The sequence below is a fragment of the Phascolarctos cinereus genome, unplaced genomic scaffold (genome assembly GCF_003287225.1).
Source record: "Phascolarctos cinereus isolate Bilbo 61053 unplaced genomic scaffold, phaCin_HiC Scaffold_8;HRSCAF=390, whole genome shotgun sequence".
Lineage (NCBI taxonomy): Eukaryota > Metazoa > Chordata > Mammalia > Diprotodontia > Phascolarctidae > Phascolarctos > Phascolarctos cinereus.
In genome coordinates, this window is record NW_027556291.1 from 30,780,957 (window position 1) to 30,797,557 (window position 16,601).

The window sequence follows — 16,601 nt, forward strand, 5'->3', positions numbered from 1 at the left end:
TGAAAATAGAGATGGATTTCTTAGGGGAGATTTTAGCTAAAAGACAAATATGCAAATCATCATTTATCAATGAGGGCAAAAAGGCTCACTCAGAACTGTTTTTCCTGAGTTCATTTTCTTTGATAACTCTGAATTCACTCTGGAGGCTGAGTTCTCTGTTACTGTACTGTAGGCCCAATGTCAGGAATGCTATAGATCAGTGGTTCTCAAAGTGTGGTTCCCGAGGCCCTTTTCGGGAATTGGAGAGTTCAAAACTATTTTCATAAGAATATTACATTTTAATTTCTAACATGGTAAATATAAATAGCTATAACCCACATAAAGAAATGCTCTTTGTGGGGTATGGGGTCTTTAATAATTTTTAAGAGTATAAAGGGGGTATACGATTGTGATAGAATACTACTGTGCTGTAAGAAATGATGAGGTTGGTTTTAGAAAAACATGGAAAGACTTGCATGAAATAATGAAGAGTGAAATGAGCATGAATAAAGTAACAGCAATACTGTTTAAAAAATAACTGTGAATGACTAAGTCAGGGGTGGGGAACCTGGGGCCTTGAGGCCACGTATGGTCCTCTAGGTCCTCAAATGTGGCCCTCCGACTGAATCCAAACTTCACAGAACAAATCCCCTTAATAAAAGGAACCTGTGAAGTTTGGATTCAGTCAAAGGGCCGTACTTGCTTGTCAAAAAGACTATTTTATGGAGAACTCACACAGGGCACATGGTGGTCAGAAGAAGGGATACAAGGACACTCTCAAGGTCTCTCTTAAGAACTTTGGAATTGATTGCATGATGTGGGAGACCCTGGCACAGGACCACTCAGCAAGGTGCACCCTCATCAGAGAAGGTGTTGTGTTCTATGAACAAAGCAGAATGGAAATAGCTCAAGGGAATGGAAAGGCGCCCAAACTTGGAGAATCTACCCCAAAGGTTCACATGGACCATTTATGACCGACCAGTGGTAGAGCATTCCGAGCTCATATTGGTCTGATCAGCCACAGTGGGACACACAAAAAACTTGACTCTAGTATGATGATGTCATCTTGGTCCTCTTCCAAAGTGAAGAACAACCACCAACCAACCATTCTGAGTATTGTAAATATCCAAATCAACCACAAAAGACCTAGCAAGGAAGATGCTGTCCACCTCCAGAAAAAGAACTGATAAATAGAAGAATGCAATGGCGTGGTTTTACCTCTCTGTCTCTCTGTGAGTGTGTGTGTGTGTGTGTGTGTGTGTGTGTGTGTGTGTGTGTGTGAAATGGTGGCCTTCTCTAGTGCAGGGTGGGTGGGGAGGGAGGGAAACAGTTTGGAACTTAAAATGTAACCCCCAAAAATTAATAAATTAAAATCTTAAAGAAGAGTATAAAAGGGTCCTGAGACCAAAGTTTGAGAAGCTGTGCAGAGAGAAGGGATGAGAAATGCCACTAGAGAACAAGATGTGCTCTGAGGTCCCTTTTAGCTCTAAGCATCTCCCAGTCTGCCCACTGAAGGAAACCACAAAGACCAAACTAAATCTCCCTGTAGCAATTTTCCTGGGATAGCAGCAACTGGTATATGTCCCATTTGTTGGCTTATTTATTTTGCTCACTTTTCCCCAAGCCAAGCTGCATTTATTTTATTTTTTTGGCTAGGCAATGGGGTTAAGTGACTTGCCCAGAGTCACAGAGCTAGTGTTATGTGTCTGAGGCTGGATTTGAACTCAGGTCCTCCTGACTCCAGGGCCAGTGCTCTATCCACTGCGCCACCTAGCTGCCTCAAAATAATTCAAGCTGCATTTATTTCTCAGTGTGTCAGATGCATGAGGTGTGTGTAGTGTAAAGTGGATCACGGAAGCGCTCGTTCGCTCTTTCTCCCGGTTTGGCCGGCCTGCCTACCTGTGCCTCACTCACTTTTGGCTCCTGGGTTCTGGTGCCCAGGTCCTGCCTGCACTGGCTCCCGGTTGGTTTAGGGGCAGAGCCGGAGGCCTCCTTTTCTCCCTCCAGCCTCTTACACAGTGCTACCAGCCCTTCCACCCGGTGTACCGGAGATCAGTAAAGACACACCTTTTTTTCAACCCAAACTGCTCCAGTCCCGACCCATAGCCCATGGCTACGGGGGCAAAGGGCGCAGGCGCAGTCTGGGTGGGCGGAGCCAACCAAGTCGATTGTAAAGGCTTCGTCTTCGGCGTCGCCTCTTGAGTATCCCCTCGAGATTGGAAAAAAAAATTGCTTTTTGGGGGTAACGCGGGGAGACCCAGGCCGAGACCAAGGGCAAGAAAAAGATGACGATGCCAAACCCGGGCCTGTCGTGGCTGGGGCTCGCGGTTTCGCTGGCCTTCGCGCCTCCCCTGCTGAGCGCTCCTCCAACGGAAGGCCCGGGGTACGCGGCACCCGAGGATCCGCTGGATTCGGTCGGGGTCGGCTCGTTGAAAGGTGCTGCGCCCGAGCCCGGGCCCCGAGGGGCGGGGGGTGAAGGGGGGGGCGCAGTGGGACGGGTGCTTTTGGACCGGGACCGAGGAAACAGGGCCCCGAGGCTCCGCCCCCTCCCGGCCTAGGCTGGCCCTCTCCTCCTCTTTCCTCTCCCCCTCTTCTCACCGGGTTAGCGGGAGGGGCTGCCTCCCTCTTCACCACATCTCTGGGCTCTACCCCTCCCCCTCCATTCCCCCTTTCCCTTCTGTCCTGATTCCCCGCCCCTCTAGGCCAGCTTCCTCCCCACCTCCTCTCCTTGGAATTAAGAGTTTCAGGACTTTTGTTGTTGGGCCATTCAATCTGATCTCCAGGGAATAAAACTTGTTAAAAGTTAGGGCTAAGGAAATAATAGATGTCATCCTTTCTTCCCTCCACTTAGATGGCCTGAATGTTCTCTTGATCATCGTGGATGACCTGCGGCCTTCCCTAGGCTGCTATGGAGAGGCTCTCGTGAAATCTCCAAACATTGATCAGCTCGCCTCTCGTAGTGTGGTGTTCCAAAATGCCTTTGCCCAAGTACGTTAATAGAACTGTCAGTCATTCGTGGATTTCTATAAATTGGCCACCCTGCAAACTTGTGATCATTTCAGTCTCCAAGCTCGAACTATAAAGTGCTGAAATATAATGTAAAAGTGACTGGTTCAATTGGGTTTGAAGGAATTTCTAAAGAATATTAACTCTCGCTTCTGAAGGCAGTCGGATCTTTATGATCTTTTTCAAGAAACTGAAACAGGGACCATTTACATAGGGGAAAATTTGCTATGGTAGGGATGTGTGTGTGTGTGTGTGTGTGTGTGTGTGTGTTTGTGTTACAACATGAGAATGCCATTATGGTATTATTCCAGTTATCTCTTAAATGAAAATACAGTTCTGGAATGAGAATGGGGTCTGGTGGAAAAAGCCCTGAATTTGTCATCAGAGGATCTGGATTCAAAATCTCCACTCTGCTACCTACTACTTGAGACCTTAGACAAATTACTTAGTCTCTCTGGGACTTAGTTTCCACATCTATTAAAGAAAGGGGGTTGGACAAGATAACTGCTGAAGTCTCAGCTTACTCTAAATCCATGACTCCAAGTAAATCTGCTAAATCACGTGGTTTTGGTTTAGATGAGTTGTTGGAAAGGTAGAGGGACCTTAAGTTGAAGATACGGGCAATCGTTCTGTAACTTAGTTTTGCAGTATTACCTGTATAGTTATACAACTGATTATGTGTCCTAAATGGTTCTTCATTCCAGATCTGAGGCCATCTGTCTGTCTGGCAGCTACGTGGTGCAGTAGATAGACCACTGACCCTGGAGTCAGGAAAATTCTTGAGTTCAAACGTGGCCTCAGACTCAGTACAAGTCACTTAACGGCTGACTGCCTCAGTTTCCTCAACTGTAAAAGGGGGATAATAGTAGCACCTACCTCCCAGGGTTGTTATAAGGATCAAATAAGATAATATTTGTAAACAGTGCTTAGCACGGTACCTGGCACATAGTAGGTGCTTATTAAATGCTTATTTCCTTCCTTCTGTTAACTTTTTTTTTTTTGGTGAGGCAGTTAAGGTTAAGTGACTTGCCCAGAGTCACATAGCTAGTGAGTGTTATGTGTCTGAGGCCACATTTGAACTCAGGTCCTCCTGACTCCGTGGTCAGTGCTCTACACACTGCTCCACCTAGTTGCCCCTTCTATTCACTCTTACACTGCAATATCTCTCAAATAATTTTACCCACTTCTAAATAAGTGCTCGTTTGAACTACTCTCTGACTTCATTTGAAAACTTGTAGTCATCCTAATGACCTTTGGTTTCTGAACTAGACAAAGGTTCTCTAAAGCAGGGCTTCTAAAACTTTTTCCACTCCTGATCCCTTCAATTGAGACCCAGTTTAAGAAGCCCTGCTCTAAAGGCCCTGCCTGAGCAAGAAGGCAGGGCTCCTCACAGAGAAGGGATGTTACAGTGCCTGGCACTATAGAAGCTTGATAAATATTTATTGAATGAAGAAATGGATGAATGTTGCTGGACACTGTAAGTGAACTGACTTGCTCCTGAGCCTTTGGAGAGCTTAGCTAATTTTACCTAACAGGCAGGATCCTACAGTGCTATTAAATCACAGAGCCAGTTTTTGATTGACTAGCAAAGAGTCATTTCTTGCCAGTGACATAATTTAATGACATTGAGAAGTAACCAAGGCATTTAAGATGTCACACATAGAGATGTGTGACATCTGTTAGAGTGCTGCCTTTGATATTAGACTCTCAAGTGATGATTTGGCTTGAGTTACTAAATTCAGAACATTTGTATAGTTAGGCCAGACACTTTTATCTCTGGGAACTGAGCAGGTAAGAGATCTGTATGCCCTAAATGCTGTTTGTCTCGACTTAGCAGACTGCATGACAAAGCTTCACTAGTGGCCTAGGCAGTTATTTGCTTCTTCAACACTCTTGTGTCATTTTGTTTCCTCTTAACAGCAAGCTGTCTGTGCCCCAAGTAGGGTGTCTTTCTTAACTGGTCGGAGACCCGACACTACCAGAGTATATGACTTCAATTCCTACTGGAGAGTCCATTCGGGAAACTATTCTACAATACCTCAGTATTTCAAGGAGAATGGCTACGTGACTTTGTCAGTTGGAAAAGTGTTTCACCCTGGTACTGTATGTTTTCAGTGCCCATAAAGTCAAAGCTTTTCTTTTTTTCTAAGGGGTTCAGTGAGGGATTCTCCCTTTTGCACAAGAACTCATCTGGTTTCATAAGAGCTGGTTGTGATTTCTTTGTAGTCACTTTTAAATACAGATCATACAGGTAAGTCAGCCAACCTGGGTTCTAGTCCTAGCTTGGCCGCTCACTAGCAATATGACATCATTCTACCTCCATTGGACTCAGTTTTCTCATCTGTAAATGAGAAGTTTTAGACTGGAGTTTTCTAAGCTGATTGAAATACAATATTTGGGGGCTTGAATTGATAGAACCCACAAATTCTGGTCTGGGGATAGAGACTATTCTCAGTATAAAGGGGGTGAGGTACCTGGAAAATTTTGAAGCAGAACAGAAATTTGAGCTTCATGTCTAAAAATTGCCCTACATAAAAAATGTTGAGATGTACATATTTGGATATTTCACAGGTTAGAGGAAAAATATTGATAATGCTAAAATTCTCAAGGAACCCTTAACCATACTATGTGGAATGACAGGGCTCTGCAGAATGCAGTTTCAAAAAGCTTGGCCTACATGATCACTAAAGATCCTTCCAGTCATTGGTTAGTGAAATGTCAAAGCCTGTGGAGGCTGTAGGTGAGTTAGTTTTGGTCTCTTGGCACTAAATAAGCCTTGTTTTTATGAAGGGGCTGCTGCTGTACACTTGATAGTTGTCTCATCCTGGCTCTAAATTTTATGTAATTGAATCATTTATGGAATTGCCTTTGACTCTGGTGTAATGTGGGGCAGCTCAATGGTCCTGCAATGGATAGAGTGCTGGGCCTAGAGCCAGGAAGATTCATCTTCCTGAGTTCAAATCTGGCCTAGCTGTGTGACCCTGGGCAAATCACTTCACTCCATTCGCCTCAGTTTCCTTATCTGTAAAATGAGCTGGAGAAGGAAATGGCAAACCATTCCAGTATCTTCACCAAGAAAATCCCAAATGGGGTCACCAAGAATTGGACACAACTAATTTGACTGAACAGCAACTGGTGTAATATGGATTTTGAGGTTCTGAGGGAATACCTTATTAAATACGAGGAGTTCTTGGTATCTTAGAGAGAGGATCTCAGACACGGTATAATGTCCTATCTGGTTATGAAAAAGAATACACTCTATGAGCAGCATTTTCAACAAGTGGGCATCAGCCTTAATTTGATTCTTTCTATCCTGCTTACTGAATCTTGGCCCATTCTGTTTTTATGATGGTAAAGGGGTTCTGCCTCTTTGAGCTTTGTTTAGAAACAGAATTTGATGTAGATGTGTAGCGCTGGATATGATGCTGGTATTAGCACTGATTTGGAATACTTTTTCCACAAAAGGGGAAATTGAAACTTTAGAGCTGCTTAGCCACCAAGTGAGAAATCTGGAGCATAGCATAGGGTACTCTTGATTTTTTTTTTCTTTTTGCTAGGCAATGGGGGTTAAGCAACTTGCCCAGGGTCACATAGCTAGTAAGAGTCACGTGTCTGAAGCTGGATTTGAACTCAGGTCCTCCTGACTCCAAGGCTGGAACTCTATCCACTGTGCCACCTAGCTGCCCCCCTTTGTTTTTGAAAAAATTTTTTAGCATACTCTTTAAAAACAGTTTTAACCCTAACACTGATTATCAATATAGCTAATTAAAGTTATATTTTTACATCAATTGATTTCAGTGCATAAAATGCAAGTTTTTCAGTCATTTCCTCTTACACTGTGCTTGCTTTTTTTTTTTTTGCTTTGAATTATTTTTGGGGTAGTTTGTGATAAAAATGTATTTATATTCCTCATGCTTATTTTACCTAATTACATTTCAAGAGTCTGTAATATCAGTGAGCCATAATTTAACCATTCCCCTATTTTTTAATATTTTAGTTCCTTCCAGGTTTTTGTTGCTATTGAATATTGTCTTTGAATGGGTAGCTTTTTTTGTTTTTGATAACTTTCAGGGTATGTTCCCAATGATGGAGTCAAAGGTTTATGATTATTTTTGTAACGTTACGGTGTACTGCCAGGTTTTTTTGCTTTTGAATATTTCCTTCCACAGTGCTACTCTCCCTTTGAAGTTCTCTCTTTTTTCCTGTCCTCATCTATTTCCCTTTTGAACTTCATGTATTTCTGTACAAAATGGGTGTGTTGTGTTTTTTCAAGCTTTGTTTACCTGGTTCTGATGAGTTCCATTTCCCTCACCTCTCTGTATGTAAACTCTTGGCATATCCCAGTTATGAAAAATAGTCAATTCCTCCCTCTTCCTCATTTCCTCACTAGTGTATTTCTTTTCTCCTCCCTTTTGTTTTCTCTCTTCAAACCAGCCCTCCATTTGTCTTTTTTCCTTCTGTGAGCCTTGAAGGGAGTGGGATTCTGACAGGACTATTGACGTTTCTGCCGTTATTAGAATGTAAGCACTCGGTCTTCATTTAACACCTTCCTATTGTTAAGTGTATTTATCTTTTAGGTTTCTCTTATCTCTTGTGTTTGCATTTCATAGATTCTGCCCAGCTCTATTGTTTTTTTTTCCTTGGGGATGCTTGAAAGTTTTCTCTAGCTTACAAGATCCATTTTTTCCCCTTGGATTATTCATAGTTTGGCAGCAAACAATTCTTTTCAATTGTAAGTCTTTTTCTTTTGCCTTTTGCTATATTGTATTCCAAGATTTCCTTTCTAAATGTAGTTGTCATGTAGTCATGTGATTCTGACTGCGGTTCCTTGGCCCTTGAACTCTTTCTGGCTGCTAGCAATATTTTTCATTCGACACGGAAAGTCTAGATTTTGTTCTGCCATTTCTGGATGTTTCAATCTGATGTTTCTTTAAGAAAGTGTCAAGTGGGATTCTTTCTATTTTCACTTTGTCCTTTGGTTCTAATAAATGTGAGCAGTTTTTGTGATTTCTTGAAAGACATACAGGTTTTCTGTTTGACTTTGGTTTGAAGGGCATCGGAGGATGTTTAAATGATCTCTCCTTGACCTGTTTCCCAAGTCAGTTTTTTTTTTATAATAGACACCTCACATTATTTAAATTTTTCAGTCTTTTGACTTTGTTCTAATATTTCTTGTCGTCTTATTGAATCCTTGAGTTTGCACTATTCCGCACTGTGATTTCTGTTTTTTTATGACTCTCTGTGTAGGGGCATCTACTGTACTCTCTTGTTTTCAGATGCCCTCTTATTTGTTCTTTGGCAGGCCCTGGCTGTTTCCTTTAAATGTGTCTTATGGTCTACTTGCTCCAGGAAGACATGACTAACCTCAGTCTACACTGATAATTCCTTTCCATCAGGTCCTTCAGCATTTGTGCAGACTCCATTCTGCATTGTTTACTAGTTTATTGGTAGCACATCTATCATGTCTCTTCAACTAGATTGCAAATTATTTGAGGTTAGGGACTTTTTTCTACTTTTTTTTTTTTAATCCCGTCTAGTGTTTTCATAGGGCTGAGTACCCAGTAGGTGCTTAACAAAAGCTCAGTTGATTCGGATGTAGGTATGAGGCAGTGAATCTCTATGTACAATTTAGAACTGGAAAGGGACATTAGAGATCATCTGGTCTAGTCTCTACCCTGCCCCACTGTCATTCTCAAAAATGGGGAAATAGACCCAGAGAGGAGAAGGAAGGGCTTTTCTATTTGTATACAAAGTCTTATTTTTCTAGACCTTGGTAAAATTCTGTTTAACATTTTTAAAAATTTTTCTTCAAGGAATTTCTTCTAACCACAGCGATGATTTTCCATACAGCTGGTCAGTTCCACCTTTTCATCCGTCCTCTGAACAGTATGAAAATAGCAAGGTAAAGATGTCCACAAATCAACATTTTGAAGAGTACCAGCTTTCCTTCTTGTCTAGAAACAAGAGTGCTTGGGCTAAGTTCAATGTACATTTTATTTTATACGTCTTTTAAAGTTTATGATACAACTAAATGCTGATTTTATGTAAATGTATGCATATACTTATCCACATATGTATATACATATATATGTATGTATAATTCTATATGTAGGCAGCCTGCTTTGAAAGCAAAAACATAGGACCTCTCTAGCCTTTTTTTTTTTTTAGCTTTTCGTAAAGTGCAGGTCCAACCATGTCATACACTCTTCCCCCTTCCCCCCAAAGAAAACCACTCTAGTAGTTTGCTATCACCTTCAGGATCAAATATAAAATCTTTTGGGGGGTTTAAAGCCCTTTTTAACCTAGCCTGTCCTAGCATTCCCCTCCCCTCACCTCCTTGTTATTTCTTGAATAAGACACTTCATTTCTTGGCTCTGGGCATTTTCATTGGTTACCTCTCATGTCTGAAATGTTCTCTTTCCTCATCTCCACCTCTTTGCTTTCCTGGCTTCCTTTGAATCCCAACTAAAATCCCACCTTCTACAGGAAGCCTTTCCCAGTCCCTCGTAATTCTAGTGTCTTCCCTTTACTGATTATTTCCTGTTTATCATATATATCTTGTTTGCATGCTGTCTCCTCCATGAGACTGTGAGCTGTCTTTTACCTTTCTTTGTATCTCCAGCGCTTAGCACAGTGCCTGACTTATTAAGTAGGTACTTAATAAATGCTTGTTGATTGACTGGCCATCAGATCAGACCCAAAGGCAGCTATATTCTAAAGGATGCTAGGAACACTGTACAATCTTGGCCTGACAGTCTAGTCTGCAGTAAAATCCTGTGACTGGAACTGTGGGGGTTATGGAAGTGGATAAGCCTTAGTCCTTGGCCTCAAGGTACTGACTGACAACCCAAAAGAGAAGATGATGTCTTTACAAATCACTAGATTTGTTTATAATCAGCAGTTTATAATTGTTGTGAGAGGTAAACAGGAAGGTCCTTATCTTAACATATTAAAGTGTTGTGTTGATATGTTAATATATCTTAACACATTAAAAAGTCTTGTTGCCAGATAGTTTACGCACATTTAGAGAATTGGATAGGGAAAAAAAGCTGGTATGTGAAGAAATAGAGCTCTTCAATGGGTCTTTTCCCCCTTAGTTAAGGTAAGGGAGTTCATCCTTAAGGCCACTTGTAGTTCTAGCGCATTGGGAGAAAAGTAGGGGGTTGAAGTCAACTTTTTCAGTTTGGAGAAACAACAGATCTATACTAAAGGCCAGACCTGAGGGATCATAATTAGAAGGTAGATTAGAAAATCAAATGGAGTTCTGGGAAAAATGACTTTACCCAGAAAAGTTTTGAAGGATGATGGCTTTTTTTTTCCATTCTCTTTCCTTTCCTTCCCTTCCCCTTTCCCCTGAAGTATGACATAGTAATGCCATCCTACTTCCTTTTTTGGAGGGTTTCATTAGTATCTCACTGTTTTCTAGGCCTTACCTGAAGACACTGGGTCTGGAGACAAGAAAACAAAGAGTTTTGTAGAGGCAGTGGCCTCATCAGTGTGACTGACATGTGGTGTATGCACACTGAACATTACTGTTGATGCAGCAAGATTGTGAAACTGACTTCTTGTATTCAGGAGAAAAGTAGTCTGTGTCAGTCAACAAGCATTATTAAGCCTTAAGGCACTGTGCTCAGCACTGATGACACACAAAAAAGGCAAAAACATTGTCCCTGCCCTCAGAGAGCTTCAACTGGGGGCAGACTACATGCAAATAATGACTACAAGATATATACAATGTAAATGGGAGATCATCTCAGCAGGAAGGAACTAGGGGGAGGGGAAGGGAAGATTCCTGTAGAAAGTGAAGTTGGAGATAAGTCTTTTATTTTTTTAATTTTTTTAGTCAACTGGGGTTAAGTGGCTTGCCCAGGGTCACACGGCTAGTAAGTGTCAAGTGTTTGGTCTGAGGCCGGATTTGAACTCAGCTCCTCCTGCCTTCAGGGCCGGTGTTCTATCTGCTGTGCCACCTAGCTGCCCCCGGAGATGAGTCTTGAAGGAAGCCAGGGATGTCTGCAGGCAGAGGTGAGGAGAGAGAGCATTCCAGGCATAGAGGACAGCCAGAGAAAACACCTGGAATCAACGGATGGAGCGTAAGGAAGAGCAGATAGACCAGTTTCACTGGACCATATAGTTCGTGGATTTGAAACATGGGCAAGGGGCAGGTGCTGCAGGAAGGGCTTTAAATGTCAAAGAAAGCTTTTGCTATTTGATCCTGGAGGTGATAGGGAGCCGCTGGATTTTACTGAGTATGGAAGAGGATGGTATAATCTGACCTGTGCTTTAAGAAAAGCACTTTGGCAACTGAGTGGGAGACAGATGGAGTGAGGAAAGATGAGGGCTGGCATTGGAAAATGAGCTTCTGCCTTGTGGCTGATTTGGCCTGCAGGGGGAGGCAGCAGTACTTGGTAAAACAATCTGGTAAATGAAGACAGTAGGTATTCCCTTATACTTTCTATTTGGTTGAAAATCCAGACGTCCCATGAAAGGGGAATGTGACTGATCCTGGTAACTCTGTCCTTGTTGCTTCTTATGTTGTAATTCTTGAGTCACCGTTTTTTGCCATCTGCACAGATTGTCCAGTTGCATTTGCTCGGGCTTCTTTTCATATAGATCAGAACATCCTCAAGAAGATGAACAGCAGAAGTTTTATAAAGTCAGCACCTTGTTCAAGGGCAGTTGATTTTGTTAGCATGGGTACTCCCTTTTCTGACTCAGGAGAGCGCCTTAGGGACTTGCTGTGGCTGACACGTTCCCTACCTGGTATCCAAACTAGTGATGGGCCTCTCCCGACTTAGCTAGTGTGATCCTTAGACAGCAGATACAAGCTTTTTTAACTTGCTGTGGGACCAGCTGGGTTTTGTACTGATTGCCTAGCTGTGGAGAACCTTTACAATTTGGAGTGCCTGAAAGTGAAAGAAATAATTTCCCACTGGAATTTGATTTCTCATTTCCTTGGCAAATCCCACTACTTGAATGCAGTGATTTGCTGGCAAGATGTTCTTTAAGAGTAGTAATAGTAACAGGTGACATTTATAAAGCGCTTTTAGGTTTGTAAAGTTCTGGACATACATTATCTCATATGATTCTGTAAACCTTAGTGATTTTTAAATCTATCACCTGATATTTTAAAAAATCTAAATATTTTGTTCTGAAAGACATGTAAAGGTCAGGATGAAGAACTTCATGCCAACTTGATTTGCCCTGTGGATGTTGCTGATGTGCCCGAAGGAACCCTGCCTGATAAACAAAGCACTGAAGAAGCCATACGATTGCTAGAAAAGATGAAAAAAACGAATAGTCTTTTCTTTCTGGCTGTTGGCTATCATAAACCTCACATCCCATTCAGATACCCCAAGGTAAAGAAGTGGATGAGAATTGTACCTCACCTCATAAGTTTTGAGTTTTTGCTCTTTCTTCCAAAATGATGGTTTGGACTTCTCTCAATGAATTTCTTGAATTACTTTTTGTAAAATGGTCATGTTCGGCTAGAAGGCAAGTAACAGAGAAAGACGGGGTTAGGGTAGATTGGAACCCAGTCTGGGGAAGAAGAGAATAACTAATTTGCTGGGGTCACAATTAATTTTAGATAAAAAAGAAGTAAAAGGAACGCATTGTCTATAGAAAACACATACTGATTTCTTCCATGGCAAGTCTGTTCGATATTTACTAAGCTGGTAAATATTAGAAGAGATGGCTGAGAGGCCAAATCTGAAAAATAGATTGCAGAGTCAAAGAAACCTCTCAGAATCAGTTCATTTTCTTTTCTTCCCCTGAAGGATTTTATTTTCTTTCTTTGTGCTTAGTGAAAAAATGTTGGATTTTGACAGTGAGAGAGCCTTAGAGAAGGGTGCCAGAAGCAAAGGCAAGACACAAGAGATAAATGATGGGCCTTGGGAAGCAATCCTAAGGAAACTAGACTGTTCTCAACAATTGAAGTATTTCTCTGACCTTGTCAGCCCAGATAACTTGAGCTAAAGGAAGTATTGGAACCTTGGACAAATGTCATAGCATATATTTTTTTTAAGTAATAATATATTGTGCCAGAGTGTACTCATTCTAAAACATGACATTTCCCCTATCCCCATTCTTTCCAGGTGACTGAATACTCTATGATTTTCAACTTTCTGGAGAGCATTTCTTATTTGGAGAGGTGTGATCAGAGAGCATGGTCTTACACTTCTCTAAAATTGTCTTGTTTTCACTGATCCAAGAGTTTTTGCCTCCATAGCAAGAAGTTGTCTTGACTATATTATTATTCCTTCCCTACTGCCTCTTACCTTCCCCTTTTTAGCTCTCTTATTTGCACAGTGAGATGTGGGGTTTGTGTTTTTTTGAAGAGCCCTGACTTTGGAAGGCCCTTTCTGCATTTTCCCAGTCTGGAAAGGATATTAAAAAATGGTCACTGTTTAATTTGTCCAGTGGTATTTGAAAGCCTGCATGATGAAAGTACTATTGGTATGATTTGGGGATTTGAGGGCCTAGCCTCAGGACCAAGTTCTCTGATTAAAGTGTTAGCAAAACCAAAAGGGTTAGATATGGGGCTGTTTGAAAAGAAGAAAGCATAGAGAAAGCATGACAACCCTGTGTGATTATCTTTCCCCCCAAGGAATTTCAGAAGCTGTATCCCTTGGAAAATATTACTTTGGCTCCTGATCCTCAGATTCCTGCTGGACTACCTCCTGTGGCATATAACCCCTGGATGGATATCAGGGAGAGGGAAGATGTCCAGGCCTTAAACATTAGTGTTCCCTATGGCCCAATTCCTACAGAGTTTCAGGTACCAAAGACTTTAAAATGTGTTTGGCTGTTGTTTTTTTATTGCTTGTTTTTCATTGCACAGTCTTTTCCTTCCTACTAACTCCCCCCGTGGAACCCTTCATCGTGACAGAGGAAAATGTGTAAGCAAAACCATTCACAGTCATTGTGACTGACAATAAGCAATAATCATAATAATATTAACTACTGGTATTTATATAGTGCTTTAAGGTTTACAAAGCACTTTGCAATTATTATCTCATTTTATTCTTACAACAACCCTGGGAAGTAGTTGCTATTTTGATTGCCATTTTATAGAGGAGGAAACTGAGGCAGATAGGAGTTAAGTGACTTGTCCAGGGTCACACAGCTAGGATGTATCTGAGGCTGGATTTAAACTCAGGTTATCCTGACTCCAGGCCTGGTATTATATCCCGTGTGGTGCTCAAATAATACACTTAAATTGCTCTCATCTCCCCCTCCTTGAAAAGAGCCAGGTATATGTGTTATTATAATTCTTCAGGCCCCAAATTGGTCATTAGTTACTCAGAGTGTGACTGCCTTTTAGTGTTGCTTTTTAAAAAAAGCAAACATTAGTGTACGTTCCTCTGGTTCTGCTTATGTCACTCTGTTCATACAGGTCTTATGGTATTTCTCTGAGTTCCTCATATTCTTCATTTCTTATAGCACCATGATTTTCTATTATATTTATGTATCAAGTGACATTCATACCAACAAAGTGCTTCATACAATTCTTGTGGAGAAGTCGAGGACATGTGGATGTAATAATATAATTCGATGGCTTCTGAAGTCATTGAATGGCTCACTGTTAATTTGGTAGGAGCTCTCCAGGCGAATGCCTCCAGGGATATGTACTGGATCGAGGTGTAGTGGCATGATTTTGCAGTGCAGGCAGCACAGTGCCAGGAAGGACAGCTAACCAAGTCAGGCTTGAGCACTGGGCTGAATTTAATGAGGTGGCATTATTTAATAGGGACCGTTGTTAAATCTTGCTCGTGGTTTTAAAAAAAATGAGCAGCAAGGGGCAGCTAGGTGGTGCAGTGGATAGAGTACCAGCCCTGGAGTTGGGAGGACCTGAGTTCAAATGTGACCTCAGACACATAACACTTACTATCTGTGTGATTCTGGGCAAGTCACTTAACTCCAGTTGCCTCACCAAAACGAAATGAGTTGTACAAGTGCAAAATATGTGAGAGACAGTTTATCTGAAAAAGATTTGGATATTTCACTGCCCAGCAAGCTCAGTATGAGTCAGTAGTGTGATGGGGCAGCCCCCAAAGTTGGTGTGATTCTGAGCTCCATTAAGAGAGATACATTTGCAGGGCTAAGTGAGTAGTACTGCTGCTGTACTCTGCCTTGGTCAGCCCATCTCTGGAGTGGTTTTGTGCTCAATTCTGGTGGCTATAGAAACATTAGTGAGTTAGGGACCAGCTATAGTTGGCTTTCTCAGGAATTTTAGCCGAGAAGAGCTATAGGATGACAGCTCGAAGGGATGATGGGATCAAGGAAGGCAGCAGAGAAGGAGCCAGGAGATTGGAGGTGATTGAAGAGGAGAGACAGATTGGGAATGATAGAGGAGGCAGTTGAGATCAAAGATGTATGTAGAAAGATTTGCCTTGGTGAGGAGAAGGGCATTCATGAATCAAGGGAGAATGAGTCAATGGGTTGAAGATGTTGAAGTGATGTTTGATGAGGGGAGAACAGTGGCCTGAATTTTTTCAGTGAAGTGTGAGCTGAGCAGGCAGAGGAGGGATGAAAAGGTTCACAGTAGTCACTGGGGTGCCAGGACACATGGGGAAGAGGATTACCAGGACAGTGCAAGGCCCTAGGTCCATGTTGTATGGGCAGCAGCTGAAGGCACTAGGAAGGTTTTTAGCCTGGAGAAGAAAAGACTGAAGGACTCACTTTTTCCAAGTTGGGTTGTTGCGTGCAGGAGGTGGAGACTTGTGTCATTTGGCCCCAGAGGGCAGAGCCAGGAGCGTTGGGTTAGATAGTTGCACAGTGACAAATTGAAGCTTGATGTCAGGAAAGCCTTCCTGACAATGAGAGCCATCAAGAAGGCTGGTGGAGGGCAGCTAGGTGGTGCTGCAGTGGATAGAGCACCAGGCCTGGAGTCAGGAGGACCTGAGTTCAAATCCTCAGACCAGACACTTGACAATTACTAGCTGTGTGACTCTGGGCAAGTCACTTAACCCCAATTGCCTCACCAAAAAAAAAGGAAAATAAAAGAAGGCTGGTGGGTCACGTGAGGAGGAGACTGAAATCAGACGATCACGTGGCAGGTGCCTATGGCTGGCATTCTTTTTTGGTCACTGAGATCCCTTCCAAATCTAAAAGCTGGTGAGTGATTCTCTAGTAACCTGTGATTTGAGCCATTTCCCAAACTATAGGCACCCTATTTTGTTTCCACTTCCGAAGACTTGTCTTAGGGAGGATGATGTCGCTGCCTGAAATGCCCCACATCTGCTTGCTCAGCGTGTGCCCGTATGTGAGATTTCCAGTCTCAAGGAAGGATTTGGCAGGTTGCTCTTCCATTGTTGCTGAGCCAGATATCCTCAGTGCAGGCTCTCTCATTTGTGAGCCCAATGGTACTTTCATAAGTGTGCTGGCCACTGGAACAGGGGAGATGAATAAGCAGAAACAAGCGAAAAAATAGGCCAGGTTGGTACCAGGGTGTCTTCAGAAGTCCAAAGGCCTGAGACAAATGGAAAAACCACTTATGGGAGTCCAGATACACACTAGTAGGCCCATTTTAGCTCAGGAGTCAAGACATAGGGAGTATTGTGCCAGGGAACTGGCCTAATGATTTGTCTGGAGTTCCCTGCCTCCCCTCCCCATAA

The 16,601-nt window shown here is 42.3% G+C and overlaps 1 protein-coding gene across 2 annotated transcripts in view; it reads left to right on the forward strand.

Annotated features, from left to right (window-relative positions):
- Positions 1-2,109: 2,109 nt before the first annotated feature.
- IDS (iduronate 2-sulfatase) overlaps positions 2,110-16,601 on the forward strand; it is a 28,346-nt gene continuing 13,854 nt past the window's right edge. For both annotated transcript variants that reach the window (XM_020974793.1, XM_078147983.1), the window contains exons 1-6: positions 2,110-2,415; positions 2,831-2,967; positions 4,906-5,083; positions 8,799-8,887; positions 12,141-12,341; positions 13,592-13,762. In XM_020974793.1, the coding sequence (XP_020830452.1) occupies positions 2,265-2,415; positions 2,831-2,967; positions 4,906-5,083; positions 8,799-8,887; positions 12,141-12,341; positions 13,592-13,762 (927 nt within the window). In that variant the 5' untranslated portion in view covers positions 2,110-2,264. The remainder of the gene's footprint in view (positions 2,416-2,830; positions 2,968-4,905; positions 5,084-8,798; positions 8,888-12,140; positions 12,342-13,591; positions 13,763-16,601) is intronic.